Raw genomic sequence first — 20527 nt, 5'->3', positions numbered from 1 at the left:
TTAACGTATTACCTTCTCTGCAAAGCCCTTCTGACTTTTCAAGCAAAACCAGGCTCTTCTTTCTGGGCTAGCTTGCACATCTCTAGTGTGGTCCTAGTGACAATACCTTGTACTTATCTGTTGTTTATTTTGCCTTTTATGAGCTAAAGGACACCAACTTTAGAGGACAGTAACTTTGACATATGGTTTTCTTGTGTTGGCTTAGAGTAATAAATACCAATTAGAGTAGTTCTCAAAGTGTGTCATCCCTGGAACCACACTTAGCATTAGCACTATTAGGATCATGCAGCTCTTCAGTCCCACTCCATCCTTAATGAATCAGAAACTCAGCAGTCTGTGTTTTTAACACATCCCCAAGTGACTTTGATATATGTTTGAGAACTATCAATTAGTCTAGAAAAATGAATGACAACATTCACTGAGAAGAGCAAAGTCTGGCCTCATCCTAAGTGGGGAGAACTTCTGTATTCAGTCCTTAGAAAAAGGAAATGACCATACTCTACTCATGGTTTTGAGAAGGTGAAGTAGTGAGCACATGAGGTAAGATTGACGGTATTTTTGATGCCTGAATTCAGAATCAAAATTTGTTCTGTGTCTACTTACATAAACCTTTATGGTTAGAAATTTAAGCAACTAAAAGGAAGACAAATGTATTTTCAAAATTGCCTAGCTGGAGGCATGACTCAAGAGGTAGAGTGCCTGTCTAGCAAGTGCAAAGTCCTGAGTTCAAATCCCAGTGCCACACACAAACACACAAAATTGGCCATACTGTCACTGTCAGAGATAGCCACATTATCAATGATTATTTCTAGGTGGTACTATGTTTTTTGTTCTTTTGCTCATACTTGAGTTTTTTTTTATACCTACATATATTTCATTCAGAAATGTTCACGTTTAAGTAATTTGAATATTAAGAAATAAGTAGTGGAGGTGTAGCTCAAGTGTTAGAGCATCTGCTTTGCAAGCATGAAGCCCTGAACTCAAACCTCAGTCTCACCCCAAAAAAAGAAACTTGTTTGAATTTTTTAGTTCTTATGAAGGTATCTTTTCACATTCTTTTTTTAATTGACACATAAATTGCATATATTTATTGTGTACAACATATTATTTTGAAAAATGTATACATTGTGGAATGGCTTAGTCAAGCTAGTATCTTTTTTACTTTGTAACATTTGCAGTAAGAATTAAATACCTGTAATCCCAGCATTCTGGGAGGCTGAGGCTGGAGGATCCTGAATTGGAGGCCAGCCTGGGCCACATGGCAAGTTCCAGATCAACTTGGGCTACATAGTAGAGATCTTGTCAAATAAATAAATAAATAAATAAATAGGAATTAAAGAAATAAGATAAATTGTAGGTCATATGAAATACGTTTTTATATGATTAGGTACTGCCTGTTTTCATAGATATTACCTTTATAAAATAACATTTTTTGGTTGACTTAAGGTTCTGTTATAAGGCTGGGCACTAGGTTTTATATACTATAACATTGTTTCTGAGGTATTGCCAGAATTCAGTTGGTATCATTTTAACTTAAAATGATATCTGAAAGAATGACTTCTTTCAGGAAAGCAGCCTGTCTGTCATAAGGGTAAAGACTATAAAAAATTTTAATTCTTTTCTTCTTCTAGGACAAGCTCAGACTCCTTTAAACATTTTCATGGATCTCCTCATGTGATGACTAGATGTGAATTTTTTTCTTTTTACTTATACTTCTCATAGAAAAACAAATTATAAATTAAATGCTACAAAACAATAGAATTGATAGAATTCAAATAAGCAACATCCGTATATCAGATAACGTTCTGCTGAAACTTAGTGTCTGCATTGGGTTTAGTATTTTATGTATTTCATTTTTCACTGGTTAACTATTTCCCTCTTAAGCATGATAGATCATCTTGAGAATAATCGTCATTATCCCACATAGTACTGTTTTAAACCTTATCTGTTATTTTGATGGACCAGTTTAATATGCACTGTTAAATAGTACTGAATATTCATTTAATGTTACATTCTTTTAAATTAGATAAAATTATATATATTGTGTACAACATGTTTTGAAAGCTCCATTGTGAAATGTCTAAATCAAGCTAATTAGCAAGTTAATCACCTCACATAATTGTCATTTTTGTGATGATAATACTTAACATCTACTTTCTTCATTATATTTTTAACTCCAGTCACTATATTGTACAGTAGGGCTCTTGAACTTATATATTAATGTCAAGTTTTTGATTGCCTGTTTAAGGTTATATTTACTGGAAATAATATTTACCTGAAGTGTTGGAAAATGGCTTATGAAAAGAACCAGTTTTCCCAAGACAATTGCATATGTCTATGCAATTGCATATGTAGTAAACGCTCTGGGATTTTGCCTTCCTCCTTCCTTCCTTTCTTCCTTCCTTCCTCTTTGGTAGCCCAGGCTTGCCTCACACTCACAGTCCTCCTGCCCCAGCCTCCCAAGTGCTGGGGTTACAATTGTGCACCACTGTGCCTGTCTTCTGGAACACTTTCTTTTGAGTTTGGTGTGCCTGTGGGTCTGCTCTCTTCTCTGTTCTGCCTGCATGACTTGTGCCTCCACGTGGCCCAGATTATAAACACCAGTGCATAGGTGGGCATTATAATCTTGCAACAGCATTCAGATATAAAGATGGTCATCCAGAAGCTTGTCATGATAGTGCACACTTCTAATACCATCTGTTCAGGAAGTGTATTAAGTCCATGAAACAGTAACATATAGCCTTCAATATTCATATTATCAACAAATCTCTAATCAAAACATCTAACAGCTTAGCAGTTTTAAACTTCATACCTGTGCCAAGTTTAAATTATGTGGTTTTCTACCTTTTCCTGCCCAACATACTGTTCCCTCTCCTCTGCCTTGCTTTTCTTGTGTCTTAATGGTTCTGGTGACAGTCAGAATTTCCTGTCCTGATCAGTCTTTATATACATAACGTCCATCCTCCATGATGTGTGCATGACTCAAATGTGGCCAATCAAAAGTCTTCACCACCGCTTGACAGAGTGGCTCAAGTGGAATAGCACACCTGCATAGCAAGTATGAAGCCCTGAGTTTCAAACCCCAGTACTACCAAGAAAAAAAAAAAAGTCTTTACCACACTTGGCATGGTGGCACTTGGGAGGCCGATACAGGAGTATTGTTGAGTTCAAGGACAGTGTGAGCTACATAGTGAGACCCTGTCTCAGAAAAACAAAACAAAATCTTCATTTAGAGTCTCAAGACTGAAAACCAAGTGGGGAAGTCTTTTGTTCCTCAAAGATTTAACAGGGATGGTATTCACATGGCACATCCTGAATCCCTATGCCCTGGGTGATTTACCCACAGTGGAAGCCATTTGTAACAGGATAGAACAGCATCTAATAAAAGGAGCAGCAATCCTGGGAGAAAGTCCTGGTGGCAGTGGAGTCTGTAGCTACCCAGTAATCACCAAATTTCCTTTCTGCTTGAAACTGATTCTATCTGGGCTTTCCACATGGTGCAAGAAAGCAAGTTATCCTTTTTTATTTATGTAGGTGAAGATGGAGCTGGAAAAACAAGCTTGATAAGAAAAATTCAGGGAATAGAGGAATACAAGAAAGGAAGAGGATTGGAATATTTGTACTTTAATGTGCATGATGAAGACAGGGATGGTAAGTGTCACTTATTTGTAACATAAGCTTCCTGAAATCTCTTGAGAGGCACTGCTGCTCACCTTAGTCTCTGGTTTGTCATGTTTTACTAGGAGTTCTGCAATGCTGTGCAGGTCAGTAAGTAGTTATGTTTGGGCATACTTTTATTGCTCTAGAGTTGGGATTCATATAGTGATACAGTTAAGCATATTAGGGAGTTCTGGTGTGTTGATCAGTGTTAGTCTTCTTGCTGTCCTTAAAGAATCTCAATTTTTTTTTTAGTTCATTCTCCCTCAGATAATGGTTGTTTTTCTCACTCTCTTTTTACCTTCTTCTCATTTTCTGATAATAATGTAATCTTTTCCCCAGCTGTTTTCATCTGCTCAGCCATTTTTCCTTCTAGATAGATCCCTAGCCTTCTTATTTTTATATAAGATTACTTGAGTATGCATGGCTGTATCTGCTGATGATAAAATATAATCATGTTATTTGGTATCTTGGATTTGGATTAAGAAATACGAAGTAGAGGATGCTTGGGTTGTCCATTAAATCATTTTAGGCCTTTACTGAATTGGTAGATGTGAACTAAAAGTCATCTTATGGAGATGCCCTAAAATATACCAAGTTGTTAGTGCGATGGTAAAATGGCTTAATAGTTTTGCCTTGGATCTTTTGTGTTTTGTAGATCAAACAAGGTGTAATGTATGGATCTTAGACGGAGACTTATATCACAAAGGGCTCCTTAAATTTTCACTGGATGCCATTTCTCTGAAGGACACTCTAGTTATGCTGGTTGTTGATATGTCGAAGCCTTGGACTGCTCTGGATTCTTTACAGAAATGGGCAAGTGTTATTAGAGAACATATTGACAAATTGAAAATTCCTCCTGAAGAGATGAAAGAAATGGAACAAAAATGTGAGTAAGTCTAGATAGGTATTTCAGATATCAAATACATCTTAGCTGACTATAATAATCATTTTTTTACTATGAACAAGGTTTAATGTTTTTGAAATTCAGTTTTGAGTACTAGGTTTTAATATAGTTGTAAATTGGAAACATAATAATGATAAAATTCCTTAGTATAGGTGCTTTTTCTTCTTGCCAAAAGGCTATGTGTGTTCATTTTGAAAATAGCTTTTTAAGGGTGAAAAATTTTTAATTTTTCTCAGTTGCTCGTTTTTAACAGTTCCTTAGTAATCGTATCAACTTTGTCTAAATGAAATATGCCTGAAAAGTTGTTACGAACATATATAAAAAGATATTAAGCTGGTTTTATTATTTATAAGTACATTATTATTGTTGTTGTTATTATCATTAATTTTTTTGAGGCAGGGTTTCATTATGTATCCCAGTGTTGAGCTGGGCAATCCTCCTGCTTCCTCCTCCCAAGTGTTGGGATTACGAGTCTGAGCCGCTGTGCCCTGCTAACATAATATACGTTGTATTTGCTCATGTGAATTGGTGATTTTCATGGAACTTACAGGATCATTTCTAGCATTGTAAACCAGTAACATTTTTTATTTCACTGGGAGTTCTTCACTTGCCAGTATTGCACTTTCTCTAAGAAAATATTTAAACCAGGTGCAGTGACTTAAGCCTGTAAACCTAGCTAGTCAGGAGGTAGAGATCAGGAAGACTGTTTTGAGGCCATTCGTGGCAAAAAGTTCACAAGACCTCATCGCAACCAGTGGCTGGACATGGTGGCATGTGCCTGTCATCCCAGGTAAGCAGGGAAACATAAATAGGAGGATTACCATCCAGGTCAACCTGGGCATAAAGTGAAACCCTGTGTCAAAAGAAAATCAAAGCAAAAGGACTTGGTGGCGTGACTCAAGTCTAGAGTGCTTGCCTAGGAAGTGTGAGGCCCTGACTTCAACCTCCAGTAGAGCTCAAAAAAAAAAGAAAAGAAAATACTTAGATTAAATGCTTTGTTACTGTTAGCTATTAATAAGTTTTAGGGGGAAATTGATAGCTTACTAGAATTTAAATGTAAGGAAACAATACTAAGTTAAGAGAATGTATGTCCTAAGCCATTGAAAAATATATCTTAAAAAAAGAAATCTCTTTTTGAGACAGGATCTCACTCTCCCAAGCTTCCTGACTCAGCCTCCTGAGTGCTGAGATTATGGCCAGCTGTTTCTAAATGCTTTTAATCTGTAGTTTTCCTTCACAGATGACCACTGCTGGTGTTTATGTTTTCATCCCCATATTCCCTGCCCAATCCAAGTTTATACTAGAACAGTTCTCAATCTCTGGTCCCTGGACCAGTAGCATCATTATCAGTACTGGGAAATTGGTAATTTGTTAGAAACACAGATTCTTCTCACCCCAGACTATTCAGTCAGAAACTCTTAACCAGGCATGGTTAAGAGTATAATCTTAACCCCCTATAGCCCCAGCACTTGGGAGCTGTAGGCCAGCTGGGGCTATAAAGAAAGTAATACCTTGTCTCAAAAAGAAAGAAAGAAAAAAACAAAAACAAAATACCAACTGTTGAGGTAGAGCCAGTAATCTAATTTAATGACTGCTTTGGGTGATTCTGATGCATAGTACAATTTGGAAGCCACTGTTGAATCTCAAATTCTGACCTCTATTAAAGGTAAGAGCCCACAGAGCTGCTAATGGTATATGTGTCTGTGTTCCTGGAGGAATCATACTCAACTGTTCAAGATTCCCTCTTCCTTGACCTTAGGTAAATTCAAAAGTTTTCCTCTGGGAGTCAGTATTCATAATCCAAAAATGATCTGGCTCAGAATTACTTTTGTTTAAAAAAAAGTAACCTTTTTCCAAGTTATGTAAGTAATATACATAAAATATATGTTAGTGTATTTTTCCTGGTATTTTCTTTTATTTCTAAGTTGGAGTCATACTTTGGTTTTCTTCTTTTCTTTTTCTTTTTGCGGTACTGGGGTTTGACCTCAGGACCTACACCTTGAGCCACTCCACCAGCCCTTTTTTTGTGTAGGTTTTCCAAGAGAGGTTCTCGCAAACTGTTTGCCCTGACTGGCTTCAAACCAAAATCCTGATTTTTGCCTCCTGAGTAGCTAGGATTACAGGCGTGAGCCACTGATGCCCCACTCTCTTACTCTTAATAGGATTCTTTTCCTATTGTGTTAAATATTCTTTGAAAATTTGCTATTTTATATCTCTCTGTAACATTTCTTTCTACACTGTTTTTTTGTACATTCTGAGGTTTGAACTCAGGGCCTCATACTTGCTAGGCAGGCACTCTACTACTTGAGCCACTCTGCTAGCCCTCTTACACTGTTTTAGTCCTATGCAGTGGATAATTTTTCAGATATGTTGTTTTACTCTTAAACATGAAATTCCTGTGTGTATGCATCACTGATTGTGTCCTTGAGAATTCTTAGAAAAGGTAATTTCTAAGTCAAAGTAAAGCTCTTGATACATTCACATTTTCTTTTTAAGTGATGATTTTGATAATGTCACAAATTCTAAAAGTTTATCAGCATTAGTAAACTTTTACTAATTTTTACCAGGGTTTAAGAATGAATGTGGCCCAAGATTGAGCCTGAATAAAGGGCTTACAGAAAGGAAGCTAATACTAGAAAGTCACCTAGCATGTGCTTTTTAGGTAGTCGCTCTACTACTTGAACTATGCCCCCCACCCTAGCAATGTATTATTAAGTTAGGGAATTTTTTTTTTCCTCTCATATCTATTTTTCTTTTATCCTTGTGGTGCCTTTCCTTTCAACGTAGAAAGTCAGAGCTAGATTGTGACTTGCCCAAAGACTTTTGCACAGACTAAGCCAGGCCTACACAGAGCCCCACTCTTTGGAGCCAAAAGTATAGTATTGTGCTCTAGTATCATTGATGTGGATCTGTTGCTTGTATGCTCTTCCTTGAAATATATTTCTCAAATCCTTTTTTTGCTTTTCTTACATGACATTAAGTATAAACCCTAGTAAAATACATATTTAAGTTATGGCAGAAATAGCTACCTGCTGAAATAAAGCAATTTCTAAATCTATTTACTTTGATTTTCAGTGATTAGAGACTTCCAAGAATACGTAGAGCCAGGAGAAGATTTCCCAGCTTCTCCTCAGAGAAGAAACACTGCAGCACAGGAGGACAGAGACGACAGTGTCGTTTTACCTCTGGGTGCGGATACACTTACACATAACCTGGGCATTCCGGTACTAGTAGTTTGCACAAAGGTTAGTTTGCTTCCTGGAGATACTCACCAAGGCTGAACAACTGTTTTGTTTTCCAGGTTTTATTTTTTTTTTTTTTCCTCTCATATCTATTTTTCTTTTATCCTTGTGGTGCCTTTCCTTTCAACGTAGAAAGTCAGAGCTAGATTGTGACTTGCCCAAAGACTTTTGCACAGACTAAGCCAGGCCTACACAGAGCCCCACTCTTTGGAGCCATCAGTATAGTACTGCATTGTATAGTATAGTATTGTATAGTATTAGTTTTCCTAGATAACTTTTTTTTTTCTTTGAGGCAGGGTTCATTCTCCTGCCTCAGCCTCTTGAGTGCTGGGATAATTTTTTTTTAATCCAGTAGACATAGTGTAGAATACAGAATGATGCTCTCATGTTGCTTTTGTGACTTTTTTTCCTGTTCACAGTCATTTATAAAATCATCTATAAAAAATCAGTCATTTATTTAAATATCACCTATAAAATATTGCCCTAGAATTAATATAAATTGCTTGTATCTATAGAAGATGAGTCTAGAGTCCAGCTCTCACGAGCATAGCGGGAAGTGGGCAGAGCAAGAGGTATAGCTTTCAGTTCTGATTTCCATACCCCAGAAAATTCTGGTGCAGCAAATGACAGTGTTCAGGGAAGGACGGTTGATGTTGCTTCTGGTGCCACTTACCCGAAGCATTGTTATGGTTATGCTATGCTGCTTCTGATTCCTCCATCACATTATGAAACTACTAGTTTTCCACATCAGATGCTTGTGTCTGAATAATTAAACTGCAGGCCTGCTGATGTCTTTTGTCTGTGATGAATGAAGGATTGTTTCCTGATGTCTGACTTTCTGCCTGCTCAGAAGACTCCTTTTTTGGGGAGAGGATAAATTTCTTCAGCCTTCTTTTGGGTGTTTTTTGTTTGTTTTCTGGTGAGTCTTGCTATATAGCTCATGTTAGCCTCATACTCAAGGTTGTCCTGCTCAGCCTCCTGAGTGCTGAGATTATAGATGTGTGCCACCACACCTGGTGAATTTTTTGTGGTCTGCATCATAGTAGAAAGTGTTAACTTCAAATATTCTGTTTGTGATTGAATTTCATTTTCCATAATTTCAATTAAAATTCATGGTATAAATCAATTTAACAGAAATTGATAAAGTGGTTATTTTTCAACATTACACTTTATTAAGCCCCTAGTATCAGAAGAGTATGTACTTAAAATGGACTTTTGTTTTTTTTGCAGGTCTTTGCACATGCTAGGAAACTAAATTCCCAAGCTAAATTCGACTTAAAACAACTTGGAGCACCTATTATGTATAGTTAATATGCATTTATCAAGGGTTTCTGATTTATTAAAAGGTGCCAACAAGATCTTTATTATCAATATTGTTAATTTGCTGGGCATGTAACCTCACATGCCTGTAACCCTAGCACTTGGGAGGCAGACGCAGGAGGATCTCCAGTTTGAGACCAGTATGGGCAAAATGTTAGTAAGATTATACCTCAATAAAAAAGCTGGGCGTGGTGGCATGTGTTTTTCATCCCAGCAAATCATGAGTAGGATGATCAAGGTCCAGGCTTGCTTGGCAGGAAAAGCATGAGACCTTAACTGAAAAATAAATAAAGCAAAAATGTCTGTGAGTATGGCTCAAGCGGTAGAGTGCTGCCTAGCAAGTAAGAGGCCCTGAGTTCAAACTCCAGTACCACCAAAAAAAAAAAAAAAAAAAAAAATCAAACCAGAAGATATCTACTGCATTTTATAAAATCTTAAGACACTAACAGATGTACATCAGTTTATAAGCTTTTAAAATGTGTCAAGGAACAAGAACATGTATGTCCTCGAATAGATGAAAGAGTGGTGGTTCAACTTCATCAGTTTAAAGACTGCAATTGGATGTTCAGGGAGACTTAAAGTTTCTTGCCTTAGGTCCAGACCCTCTGATCTCAGCTAAATTTTTTTTTTTAAATTGGTGGTGGTGCTGGGGATCAAATCCAGGTCCTTGCACATACTACGTAAACACTGCCACTGAGCTGCATCCTCAGGTCCTTGTTTCAGTTAAAATCTACCATGCTTCACCAAAAATATCATTAAATATCAACAGTATAATAACTGAAGTATCTTTAGTTACTTGAAATACAATTCTCAATATTTTATAAAATGGGCAAACAAGCATTTGTCATGATTACACAAGAAGATTGTTCTAGGATTGGGACATGGCTCAAGTGACAGAGTGCTTGCTAGGAAGCCCTGAGTTCAAGCCCTAGTACTGCAAAAAAGACTGTTCTATAATGTACGTATGTGTGACAAAACCCTAAACTAATATAAGGTACAATGAGCATTATTAAGGGCTTATTTTTGTATTTCACACCTTCAATTCTGAAGGGTTTGGATGTCATGATTGTTTAACTGACTTCTTTGTATTTTCCTTAATATTTTCCCACACACAGCCCCATTTTGAGATAGACTGTATTGAGTGAAGGAAGCTCCAGGTTATTGAGGATCACAGATAGACAGGAGCAGAGAGGACAGCAAGAGGGGACTACACGATACGTGAATGTGTTCTACAGAACTGGAATAGAGTTATTTTAGGATGTGATTAGTTGAGTTCTGAGTATGACTTAGTATAAGTCTGACTTATTATTTCTTCTTGTACTCAAACTAACTTTGTGATGTTTTGATCAGATTCGATGACTTAGAAGTCAGAACTTTTTTAAAGTTACTCAGACTTTTGGGTTTTTTTTTTTTTTTGCAGTACTGGGGTTTGAACTCAGGGCTTTGTGCTTCTTAGGCAGGTGCTCTACCACTTGATCTATGCCTCCAGCTCTTTTTGTTTTAGTAATTTTTCATGTGGGATCTCACATTTTTTTGTCTGGGCTGGTCTAGACCTTGATCTTCTTACTTAGGTAGGCCTCCTGCATAGCTGGGATAACAGATATGCACCACCATGCTCAGTGATTTTATTGAGATGGGGGTCTCACTATCTTTTTGCTAGGTTGGCCTTTGAATCATGATCCTCCCAGTCTCCAATCTCTGCCTCCTGAGTAGTGTGAGCTGCCTATCAGGACTAAGACTTAAGTCTTTCAACTAGAAGTCTCAGTTATTCCAGGTCCTGCTGCTCAGTCACCATAGCGTAGTGTAGTTTTGTGATGTTCCCTCATCTAAAATGGAACTGATTATTATATTTAATTTTTATTATTATAATGTTATTATAACATTTTAAATTATTTTAACTCAACAGTGTGATGCCATTAGTGTATTGGAGAAAGAACATGACTACAGAGATGAACATTTTGATTTTATCCAGTCACATATCCGGAAGTTTTGTTTACAGTGTATCCTTTTAATACATTTATTGATGCAAGGTTCCCTGGTTTGGTTTTTAAACTAAAGGAATTATGATAGACTTTAGGAATTCTATAAATGTTACTCTTCTTCGGTCCCTGACTGGAAATTTTGTTTAGTTCCCAAGTTACTTATATTTGAGTATTTTGAGGTATGTTACTGGAACATAGATTTGTACTGCTCACTGCTCTACCAAAACCCTGGAAAAAATAGAGAAGATTTTTTTTTGTCTCATCTCCATGGGGCCGAGTGTCTCAGGTATGCTAAGGGTTTTTGCGGGGGACACAAAGGGGATTAATAGGCAGAAAACCCTTGTGCTGGGCAGGGTTTTAATTTTTTTGTTTGTTTTTTGTTTTTTTGAGACAGGGTTTCCTATGTAGCCCAGGCTGGCCTCAAACTCAGGATTCTTCTCCTTTGTCTTCCCCAGTGCTGGGGTTATAGTCACACCCCACACACCGGAGGGGAGTCCTTTTCTCCAAAACTGGCATCATCTTGGAAGACTGTAAGGACTTCGAGCTCTTTTTAGACAGACACGTTTTCTGCAAATCTATTCATATGACCTGAGGAGAGGAGGGCACATTACCAAGGCCTCTCCTCAGAGTTTAGAAAACCATGTGAAAGGGATAGGTGATTAAATTAGGGAAAAATTAGAATAGAGGCAAAAGTAATGACTTCATCTGCTTTGTTATAGAATGAAGGCAAATAAAGTACTGTGTTTAAGAAAAGTAATTATCAGTTGTAGTTGGAAAATTCTAATGCAAAGATATTATGGTTATACCTGATTAATAACTATTGGGTGGTAGGGCAAGAATAATCTTCAGGTTTGTGTATTTTCATTTTTAATTTTGGTATGTTATCTTCTTCACATATAGCTTAATTTAGTAGTTTCAAAACCTAGTTGTGTTTATTTTGGACCTATTAGATTGCAACATTCCAAGGTGAAGATGGAGAATCCATTTTTAAAAACTTCCTTGGTTATATTTATGACCACAAGATTGGAACCTGTTACAGGGAGTCTTTTTAATCTTTAATCTAGGTTGCAAAGATTGGGTGAGCCAATGAGTAACATGTACAACTAAAAGGGAGGACATGAGAGTTGTGTTACTGAGCCCCTGGCCACAAGGCCTGGCATGAATCCAAATGCTCCCCCAGTGAAGAGAAAAATGACACAATATACAGAAGTAGAAAATGAATTGATTTCCAGTTCTGGCTAAAACTAGGGAGAAATTCTCACCTTGTTCATAGCACTGCTAGAGCTTATGGAAAAGGTGAAACAAAGCCAGGAAATACGAATATGGAGATAGTCTTTCTCCTGGGAGATGTGTCTTTTTCTGACATCAGGGCTCCTATGAGTGACCCATCTTCACTACCGGCATAAAATTTTCCTAGAGAAATCCTAATTTTAGGCCTTTTACTCCCATTAAAATCCCCCACACAAACTTTTTTGGGGGCAATACTGGGGTTTGAAATCAGGGCCTCACACCTGCTTGAGCCACTCCACCAGCCCCACCCCCTCAACCTTGAATTTGTGGTGCTGTACTGTATATGTGTACATTCTAGCAAAGGCACCTGAAGCACACAGGTTTTTAAAAAGGCGCCACATACTGTTTTTGAAAGAAATACCATGAGGACTGGAGGTGTGGCTCAAGTTGTAGAGCAACTGCCTAGCAAGCACAAGGACCTGAGTTCCAACCCCAGTACTACTCAAAAAATAAATAAAAAGTAAAATGCAAGTAGGAACCAAGGTCAGAAGATAATTTAATAGCTCCCCCTAGTAGAAAGATAGGTAATATGTGTAAGACCCCTCTATTAAATGATGTCTGTTTTGGGAGGGAGGGCTGATAATATGTTCCATTTTGATCTTGACATACCTCCCTTCTTACCTCTGAGTAAACTTTTTCTTCAAAGGCATGGTGATTAATCATTCTGTGTTCTGGCCCTCATGGCTAGTGTTTTGGTAGTCAGTCTGATCATGTGTTGGAGAAGGTGATAGGTGGCTGGAGTCATTGTAAAATTTTTCTTTTTTGCCAAATTTGAGCAACAAAAGAGGTTTAGAAAGAGTGGCTCTTAGGCACATGCCACATAACTGCAGACTTTGAATACAGGCTATAACAATTATTACTTATTGCCAAGTGTGGTGACTCAAGCTAAGATTACAGAATCCTAGCTATTTGAGAGGCAGAGACCAAAAGGATTATAGTTCAAGGCCAGTCTGGGAAAAAGTTTGTGAGACCCCATTGTAACCACTGTGGTATGTGCCTGTTACCTCAGCTGTGTGGAGAATCAAGGTCCAGGCCAACCTTGGGCATAAAGTAAACCCTATCTCAAAAATAATGCAAAAAGTTCTTGGTAGAGTGGTTCAAGTGGTATAGCACTCGTTAGCAAGCATGAGGTCCTGAGTTCAAGCCCCAATACTGAAAAAAAAAAAAAAAAAGAGAATTATTACTTGTTTACCAATTAAGAACACGCATAGGTTGGGAGTGTGGCGCAAGTGGTAGAGTACCTGCCTAGCAAACATAAAGCCCTGAGTTAAAACCCCAGGACTTTCAAGAACACATGTACATTATCATATTTTAAAAGCACTTTGCAATATGACTTAATTTTTAGGTGTTACAAGCAGTATAGTCTAGAAAACTCATATTTCTTACATTAAATCTTAATTTTAAAATGAAGATGAATAAAACAAGATTGCCCCTTACTGACTTATAGACATGGGTTATTTAATGTAAAATGACTATAACAACATGGTAGGTAGGTAGGTAGATAGGTAGAGAATGTTTAGTAACTTAGCAGTCCAGTTTTAGCTATTTTTATAGGATATTAAGACAGTCATGATAGAGAGCATTGTATTAGAATCATTAGGTTTTTAAAATTTATACAACTTTTTTTTTAACCAATAAAACATAAACAATAGTAACTCATTTAAACCAGAGTTTAAAAAGCAGGTACTTAAATAAATTTTAATTTATTAATTTTTATTAATTTTCTTAAGCAACTAAAACCTCAACAGCAGAAAACACAAGAAGTTATCTTGATAACACAAATATCTTTGTGTTTCTTTTTTTTAGTGGTACTGACATTTGAACTTAGGACCTCACCCTTGCTAGGCAGGCACTATCCTACTTGAGCTATGTCCTCCCAGCCCTTTTTTACTTTAGTTATTTTTTAGATGGGGGCTTTTTTTTTTTTTTGGCCTGGGACCATTCTCAGACTGAGATCCTCCGACCTAGCCTCCAGTGTAGCTGGGATTACAGGTATGAACCACCATACCCAGCTTGCTTTGTTGAGATGAGATTTTGCTGCTAGGCCTGACCTTGAACCATGATCCTCCCTATCTGCCTCCAAAATCCTTGTTCTTTAAAGTTCTTTTATAAAACTTAATAAGAACAGATCAATATTTTAAGAAAGCCTAGTTATAAACAAAGAACTAAAAAGCCCTATAAATAACCTTTTGGTTATAGCCACCTTAATTACATATAAATCTTCTCTTAAAAGATTTGTCTTTTATAAGCCTGCTATAATGGTGTGAAACTTTTGTAACTCTTAGCTCTTTAACTTAGAATGAAACATAATCCTTAGATTGTTATAAGATGAAATCAGAAAACATATATATGATATTAGTACTTTTTAAAAATCATCATTTATTTCTTTCCCAGTTTTTTTTTTTTTTTTTTTTTTTAATGGACAGGCCTGGGATAAGGTAAAGAAAAACCAAATAAAATTAGATTTCTTGAGATTAAGAATTATCATATCTTAAACAACACTTAATTACAAATTCTTTAGAATTCTGTTTATGTATAAACTTAGTGTATAACCAATTAATATATGGACTTATATTTATTCTCTAAACTAGGTACCATTTATAGATTAGATACATTGCTTATTTATTAAAAGCATATTTTGGTTATAAAAAGCCTAAGTGTTTTTTTTTTTTTTTAGCCTAAGTGTTTTGTCTTCAGATCTTTTTTAACCAATGCTATTTGACAACATAAAGATATTTTCTGTCATACAAAGAACTGTGTGTATTTGTATATAAACTTGTGAAAATCTGAAGAAAAGTGGACAAAAATTTCTAATGACATTTTCACCATGTTGCATCTATCAGAGACTCACTAACATGTAACATTTGTGTATATATGAATTTGCAATATTAGAGTATGTATATCGTAAGAACATTTTCTGTTATATATCACAACATAAAAACTGAGCCCAGTGAGCCAGTGAACACAGAGAAGTGAACTCTCATAGTGCATTTTGCAGATAGTACACCAGTACCTAGCTTCTATTGATTTTATCTTTTCACTGCAGTTGGGCAAAATCGCTCATATTCTACAAGTAATAAATTTTAAAAATAAAAAGAGGGCTGGGCCCTGGTGACAGATGCCTGTAATCCTAGCTACTCAGGAGGCAGAGATCAGGCCAGGCAAATAATTTGTGAGACCCTGTCTTGAAAAACCTATTACAAAAAAAAGGGCTGGCGGAGTGGCTCAAGGTGCAGGCCCTGAGTTCAAAACCCCAGTGCCACCAAAAAAATAAATAAAAATGAAAAGAAACTTCAAAACCAAAAATTTTAAATTCCTGCACACATACATTACCAAGCTCAGGAGACACAGAGACACTCCACCAGCCCTGCCTTATGGTCAGTTGTGTTTAAATCATTGTGTGAGCTGCTGAGTGTTTCCCTGCCCTTCATTTTGTGAAAATCTGCCTCCCCAAAAGCAAATGGCGCCCAAAAACCAAGTGAGAATTTGGAATCTGTTGAAAGGTGCATGTCTTCAGTGGTAGTCAGGCAGCGTTACGGGAAAAATGAATCTAATACTCGCCATACAGTACTGAATTCTACGCATCCTCCACCAGGGTCTCCATGGAACTCAGGATCTCACACTTACTAGGCAGGCACTGTACTACTTGACTCACACCCTAGCCCTTTTTTGCTTTAGTTATTTTTCATGCAGGGTCTTGTGTTTTTGTCTGGAGCTGGCCTCACGTTGTAATCCTCCTGTCTATGTTTTCATAGCTGGGATTATAGGTATGCATCACTATGCCTGGGCCTGTTCTGTAAGTCTTAATTCCTGGGATTCATAAAAACTACAGATAGTAGTGCAAACCATTTTTGTTGAATAAGTGTCAAAGTTTTTGGTCAACAATATCCCCTCTTTTATGGAGTTTAGGAAGGTTAAAAATAATTTTAAAAAATAGTCCTTTAAGACAGGATCTCACTATGTAGTTCTGGCTGGCTTTGAACTCACCTTCCTATCTCAACCTTCTCAGTGCTTTAAGTATGGTAGTTGTGTCAGTAGTACAAATTTACCTTTGTTTTTTAGCTTAATGAAATATCTACCCTCCTAAATTAAATTATGTATGGATTATTTTACTTGCCTTGTAACTCATATGTATTTTTGTACTTTTTAAATTATTGGTAACTATTATATATGCTTATAAGTTTTTTAAATTAATGTGCCTATAGATGAAAAGATTAAGCTGAGTAAACACAGTTTTATGGTACTTGTTTATGGAATTTGTCCAAAATTTTCTTTAACGATTTTATTCAGATGGTGCAGCACTTATTTATACTTCAGTAAAAGAAAACAAAAATATAGATTTAGTATATAAATACATCGTTCAAAAACTATATGGATTTCCCTATAAGATTCCTGCTGCTGTTGTGGAAAAGGATGCAGTATTTATGTGAGTGTTCTCCTAAATACATTTTACCACAGTTTATTGCTACTACTAGGTCATGAGTCGTCATGTTCAGTTTTGAGATGACACAGTAAACTTGTCATGGTGAGTGGGTGAGCATCTTTTCTTAGATCATTTATTTTTTTTCCATGCCACCATCTTGGTGATTAGATTAGTTATTTATAACCTATCTTGTTGTGTTTATCATTACCTTTTAGTTTTATTGCTGGTCTTTTTGAAAGATCTTTGCATTTTAGCTGAATTGTCTGTTGAGTGCCTATATTAGTATATCAACCTATTCTCTAATTGGCTATGATATATAATGAACAAATATGTAATCTAGACATGCTTTTAGAAACTATCCCAATGGGCTCAGGGTGTAGCTCAGTGGCAGAATGCTTGCCTAGCATGCATGAAGCCCTGGGTTCCATCCCCAGCACCGAAAAAAAAAAGTTACCTAAATAAAATTGGGAGATGATAATTGCTGCCCTCCTCCTAGAAAAGACTATAATGACATTTAAGAACAAAAGATTGATTATTCATTTTAAGTAGAAGCTAGTAAAATAAATTGGACATTATAATAAAAAGCCAACTCATTTTCCATAATTGGTCAAATTAACTTCATTAAAATGTTCACTTTACATGGTCATGGATTGAATGAAAAAATGATGATATACGTGCTTGAGAATTTATGGTGTGCATTTCTTTCCAGTCCAGCAGGGTGGGATAACGATAAGAAAATAGGAATATTACATGAAAATTTTCAAACATTGAAAGTAGAAGATAATTTTGAAGACATCATAACTAAACCACCTGTCCGAAAGGTAACAGTTTTGTAAATAGTACTATATTTAGGCTCTTAAACTAAGGGGGTAGTCCAAAACTAGAAGTTCATAGTTTTGGGTTTTTTTGTTTTGTTTTGTTTTGTTTTGGTTCACATGGAGTGAACTCAGGACTTTATGATTGTAAAGCAGGCACTCTACCACTTTAGCCACACTTCCAGTCCATTTTGGTCTGATTATTTTGGAGGTGGGGGTCTCCTGAGCTATTTGCCCATTCTGACCCCGAACTGTGATCCTCCTGGTCTCAGCCTCCCAAGTAGCTAGAATTACAGGCATGAGTCACTGATGCTCAGAACTTACAGGAGTTTTTAAGTATAATTTAGGTGTTTCCTCTCTTTTGGCTACACTGGGGTTTGAACTCAGGGCCTCATGCCTTCTAGGTAGTCCAGCCCTTTTTTGTGGTGATACTTTCAAGATGAGGTCTCGAAAACTGTTTGCCCAGGGCTGGCTTTGAACCATGATCTTCCTAATCTCTGGCTTCTAAATAGCTAGGATTATAGGCATGAGCCACTGTGATCAGCAATTTAGATGTTTCTAATGTATGTAGTTCACATAAGGATTTATCCTAGTAAACTGTAGGTCAACTGTTCAATCACTAGTCTCAGCCTTTGGTATATTTATATTAGCAAATGTTAGTGCTAAGTGTGTATTGTAATGTACTTCTTTGGAAATCATACCTTAACATGAGTGAATATATGGATCTTGAACACTTTGAATCGTTTCTGCCTAGAAACTGAGCTTTCCAATCTACAGCACAGCCAAGAACCATGAAATCATTGCTATAATAATTTTTTTTAATTTCTGCCCACTGAGGCAGATCTTGAATGTGTTCCACATTATTAGTTACTCACATTAATCCACAACTGTCCAAGAGTTTACACTTTTGTTCAGGTTGAGTCTTGACTTAGATGTTATTCTATGACTATTAAGTCAGGTTCTTCTTGATTTCATGTTAAGCAATACATGATGCTCTATAGTTAGATATTGAAGTTTCTGAAAAGTTGTATAAGAACAACTTCTAATTTAAACAGACTTCAGGAAAAAATCATTTCAATCCAACATATACTAAGACCTTATTTAAGAATCCAAACACATTATAGACCATCTTATCTTTTTGTGGGTTATTAGTGAGGTCCATGAAGATTTAGTTGACATGTTATTTGGCTTGGATCTCTATTAAGAGACCCCAAAATGATTCCCATTCTTTTACCAACAAAATGCTTTCTTTAGGTTGTCTTTTTACTCATCCTTCAAATACTTATTGAGCACCAAATCAGGTACTGTTTAGGAGCAAGGTGCTAACTAGGAAGGAGGAGAATGCAAATAATAAGCTGTAAGTACACAGGCCATCCATCAGGTGATAAGGGTTATGGAGATAAAACAGGATGCGGAGAGTGAGTAAGAAGACTGGGCCTGGAGAGATAGAGGAATGGGCCTGGAGGAATGGCTAGGGAACCTCTGTGATAAGAAGGGAGAATGTTAGGTCTGAGAGTATAGCTTAGTGGTTGAGCACTTGCCTACCATGTGTGAGATCCTGGGTTCATTCCCCGGCAAAGCCAAAAAAAGGGGAGAAAGTTGAAAGCAGAGAGATCTGAAAGTGTGCTTGCCCCAGTGCAGGAATGTATGAAGACAGGTAGAAAGAGCTGTGAGGTAGGTGAACATAGTACGAAATAAGAGGCAGAGTTAAGATCTTGTGGGGCTTTATCATTAGCCTGATTAGAGGGGCTGAGCAGGGCAGTGACACAGTCTGACTCCTGGGAAGAAAATAGGCCAAGCACGAGTTGTATAGCAAGAGTGGAAGCAGGAGGCTTTTACAGATCCTTTTACTAATTCCTCAGCTGATAGAAGAGCCACTATATTTTTTTAATCAAGGGAACCAGGGATAAATTGCTATTCACTTGACTGAGGTACTACTGACTGTTAAAAGAGAAAACTCTTATGAAGCAAATTGTACAGTGTAATTACTATGCCTGTGTTTCTCCGGGTGAGCTTTTAAATACAGTACGTACTAGTCACATATGCCTTTTAAATGTGTAGTAAAATAAATCAAATTACTTCCCTTCTTGAATCACACTAGCCACATTTCAAGTGCTGAGTAGCTGCTGGCGACTAGTGATTACTGTACTAAGCTACATGGTCATAGAACATTTATGTCATTGCAGATACTTAGTGGACAGCTCTGCTGTCAGTGCTTGGGTTGGCACCTCACTCATCTAACTAAAAATACAATCGTGGGTAACATTTATGTACTTGAACTGGTTTTAATTAGTCTAACCCAGCACATAAATTATTAATGGTGTTAGAAAAATATGTCAAGCTTGCCCATTTATTCATTGTTCATTTCAGTTTGTGCATGAGAAGGAAATCATGGCAGAAGATGACCAAGTGTTTCTTATGAAGTTACAGGTATGAAATTACATCAGAAGTAGACTTAGTGTAGTTGAATTGATTTGGTAATGATTCTTTTATTTTATACTTTTGAAATTCTTGATAACTAACTATATTATATATGTTTGGAAATTATTTTTTAAACTAATGTGCAGATAGATGTAAAAGTTGTGTATGTGTTTTCTTTTAAAATGCAGGAGTACATGCTATGAATATGTAAACTTGAATTCTTTTGCTTTTTCTTTCAGTCCCTTTTAGCAAAGCAGCCACCAACTGCAGCTGGAAGGCCTGTGGTCAGTATTAGAAATTTTAACAAAATTATTAGAATTCAGTACATATTGTTTTAGGCCACTTTTCTTAATCATATATATCTCACATGGGTATGCTTCAATATAACCGTGAATTTAGAACTCTTCTGGAATTGTGAGATTTTCTTAAAGAAACTATGCTTTTTAGAACATTTAAATCATGTAAGGACC

The 20527-nt window shown here is 36.6% G+C and overlaps 1 protein-coding gene across 2 annotated transcripts in view; it reads left to right on the top strand.

Annotated features, from left to right (window-relative positions):
* Dync1li1 (dynein cytoplasmic 1 light intermediate chain 1) overlaps positions 1-20527 on the top strand; it is a 41356-nt gene that overhangs the window by 15934 nt on the left and 4895 nt on the right. The window contains exons 1-9 of one of the 2 annotated variants that reach the window (XM_074074062.1): positions 1642-1687; positions 3535-3651; positions 4316-4546; positions 7640-7809; positions 11033-11126; positions 16689-16824; positions 17531-17642; positions 20007-20066; positions 20297-20341. In XM_074074062.1, the coding sequence (XP_073930163.1) occupies positions 1678-1687; positions 3535-3651; positions 4316-4546; positions 7640-7809; positions 11033-11126; positions 16689-16824; positions 17531-17642; positions 20007-20066; positions 20297-20341 (975 nt within the window). In that variant the 5' untranslated portion in view covers positions 1642-1677. Of the gene's footprint in view, positions 1-1641; positions 1688-3534; positions 3652-4315; positions 4547-7639; positions 7810-11032; positions 11127-16688; positions 16825-17530; positions 17643-20006; positions 20067-20296; positions 20342-20527 lie in introns of those variants that run through there. The other variant, XM_020162354.2, reaches the window with a different exon arrangement.

The sequence above is a fragment of the Castor canadensis genome, chromosome 5 (genome assembly GCF_047511655.1).
Source record: "Castor canadensis chromosome 5, mCasCan1.hap1v2, whole genome shotgun sequence".
NCBI lineage: Eukaryota > Metazoa > Chordata > Mammalia > Rodentia > Castoridae > Castor > Castor canadensis.
The sequence above is the reverse complement of the archived record's forward strand: the minus strand, read 5'-3'. Positions and strand labels throughout refer to the sequence as shown.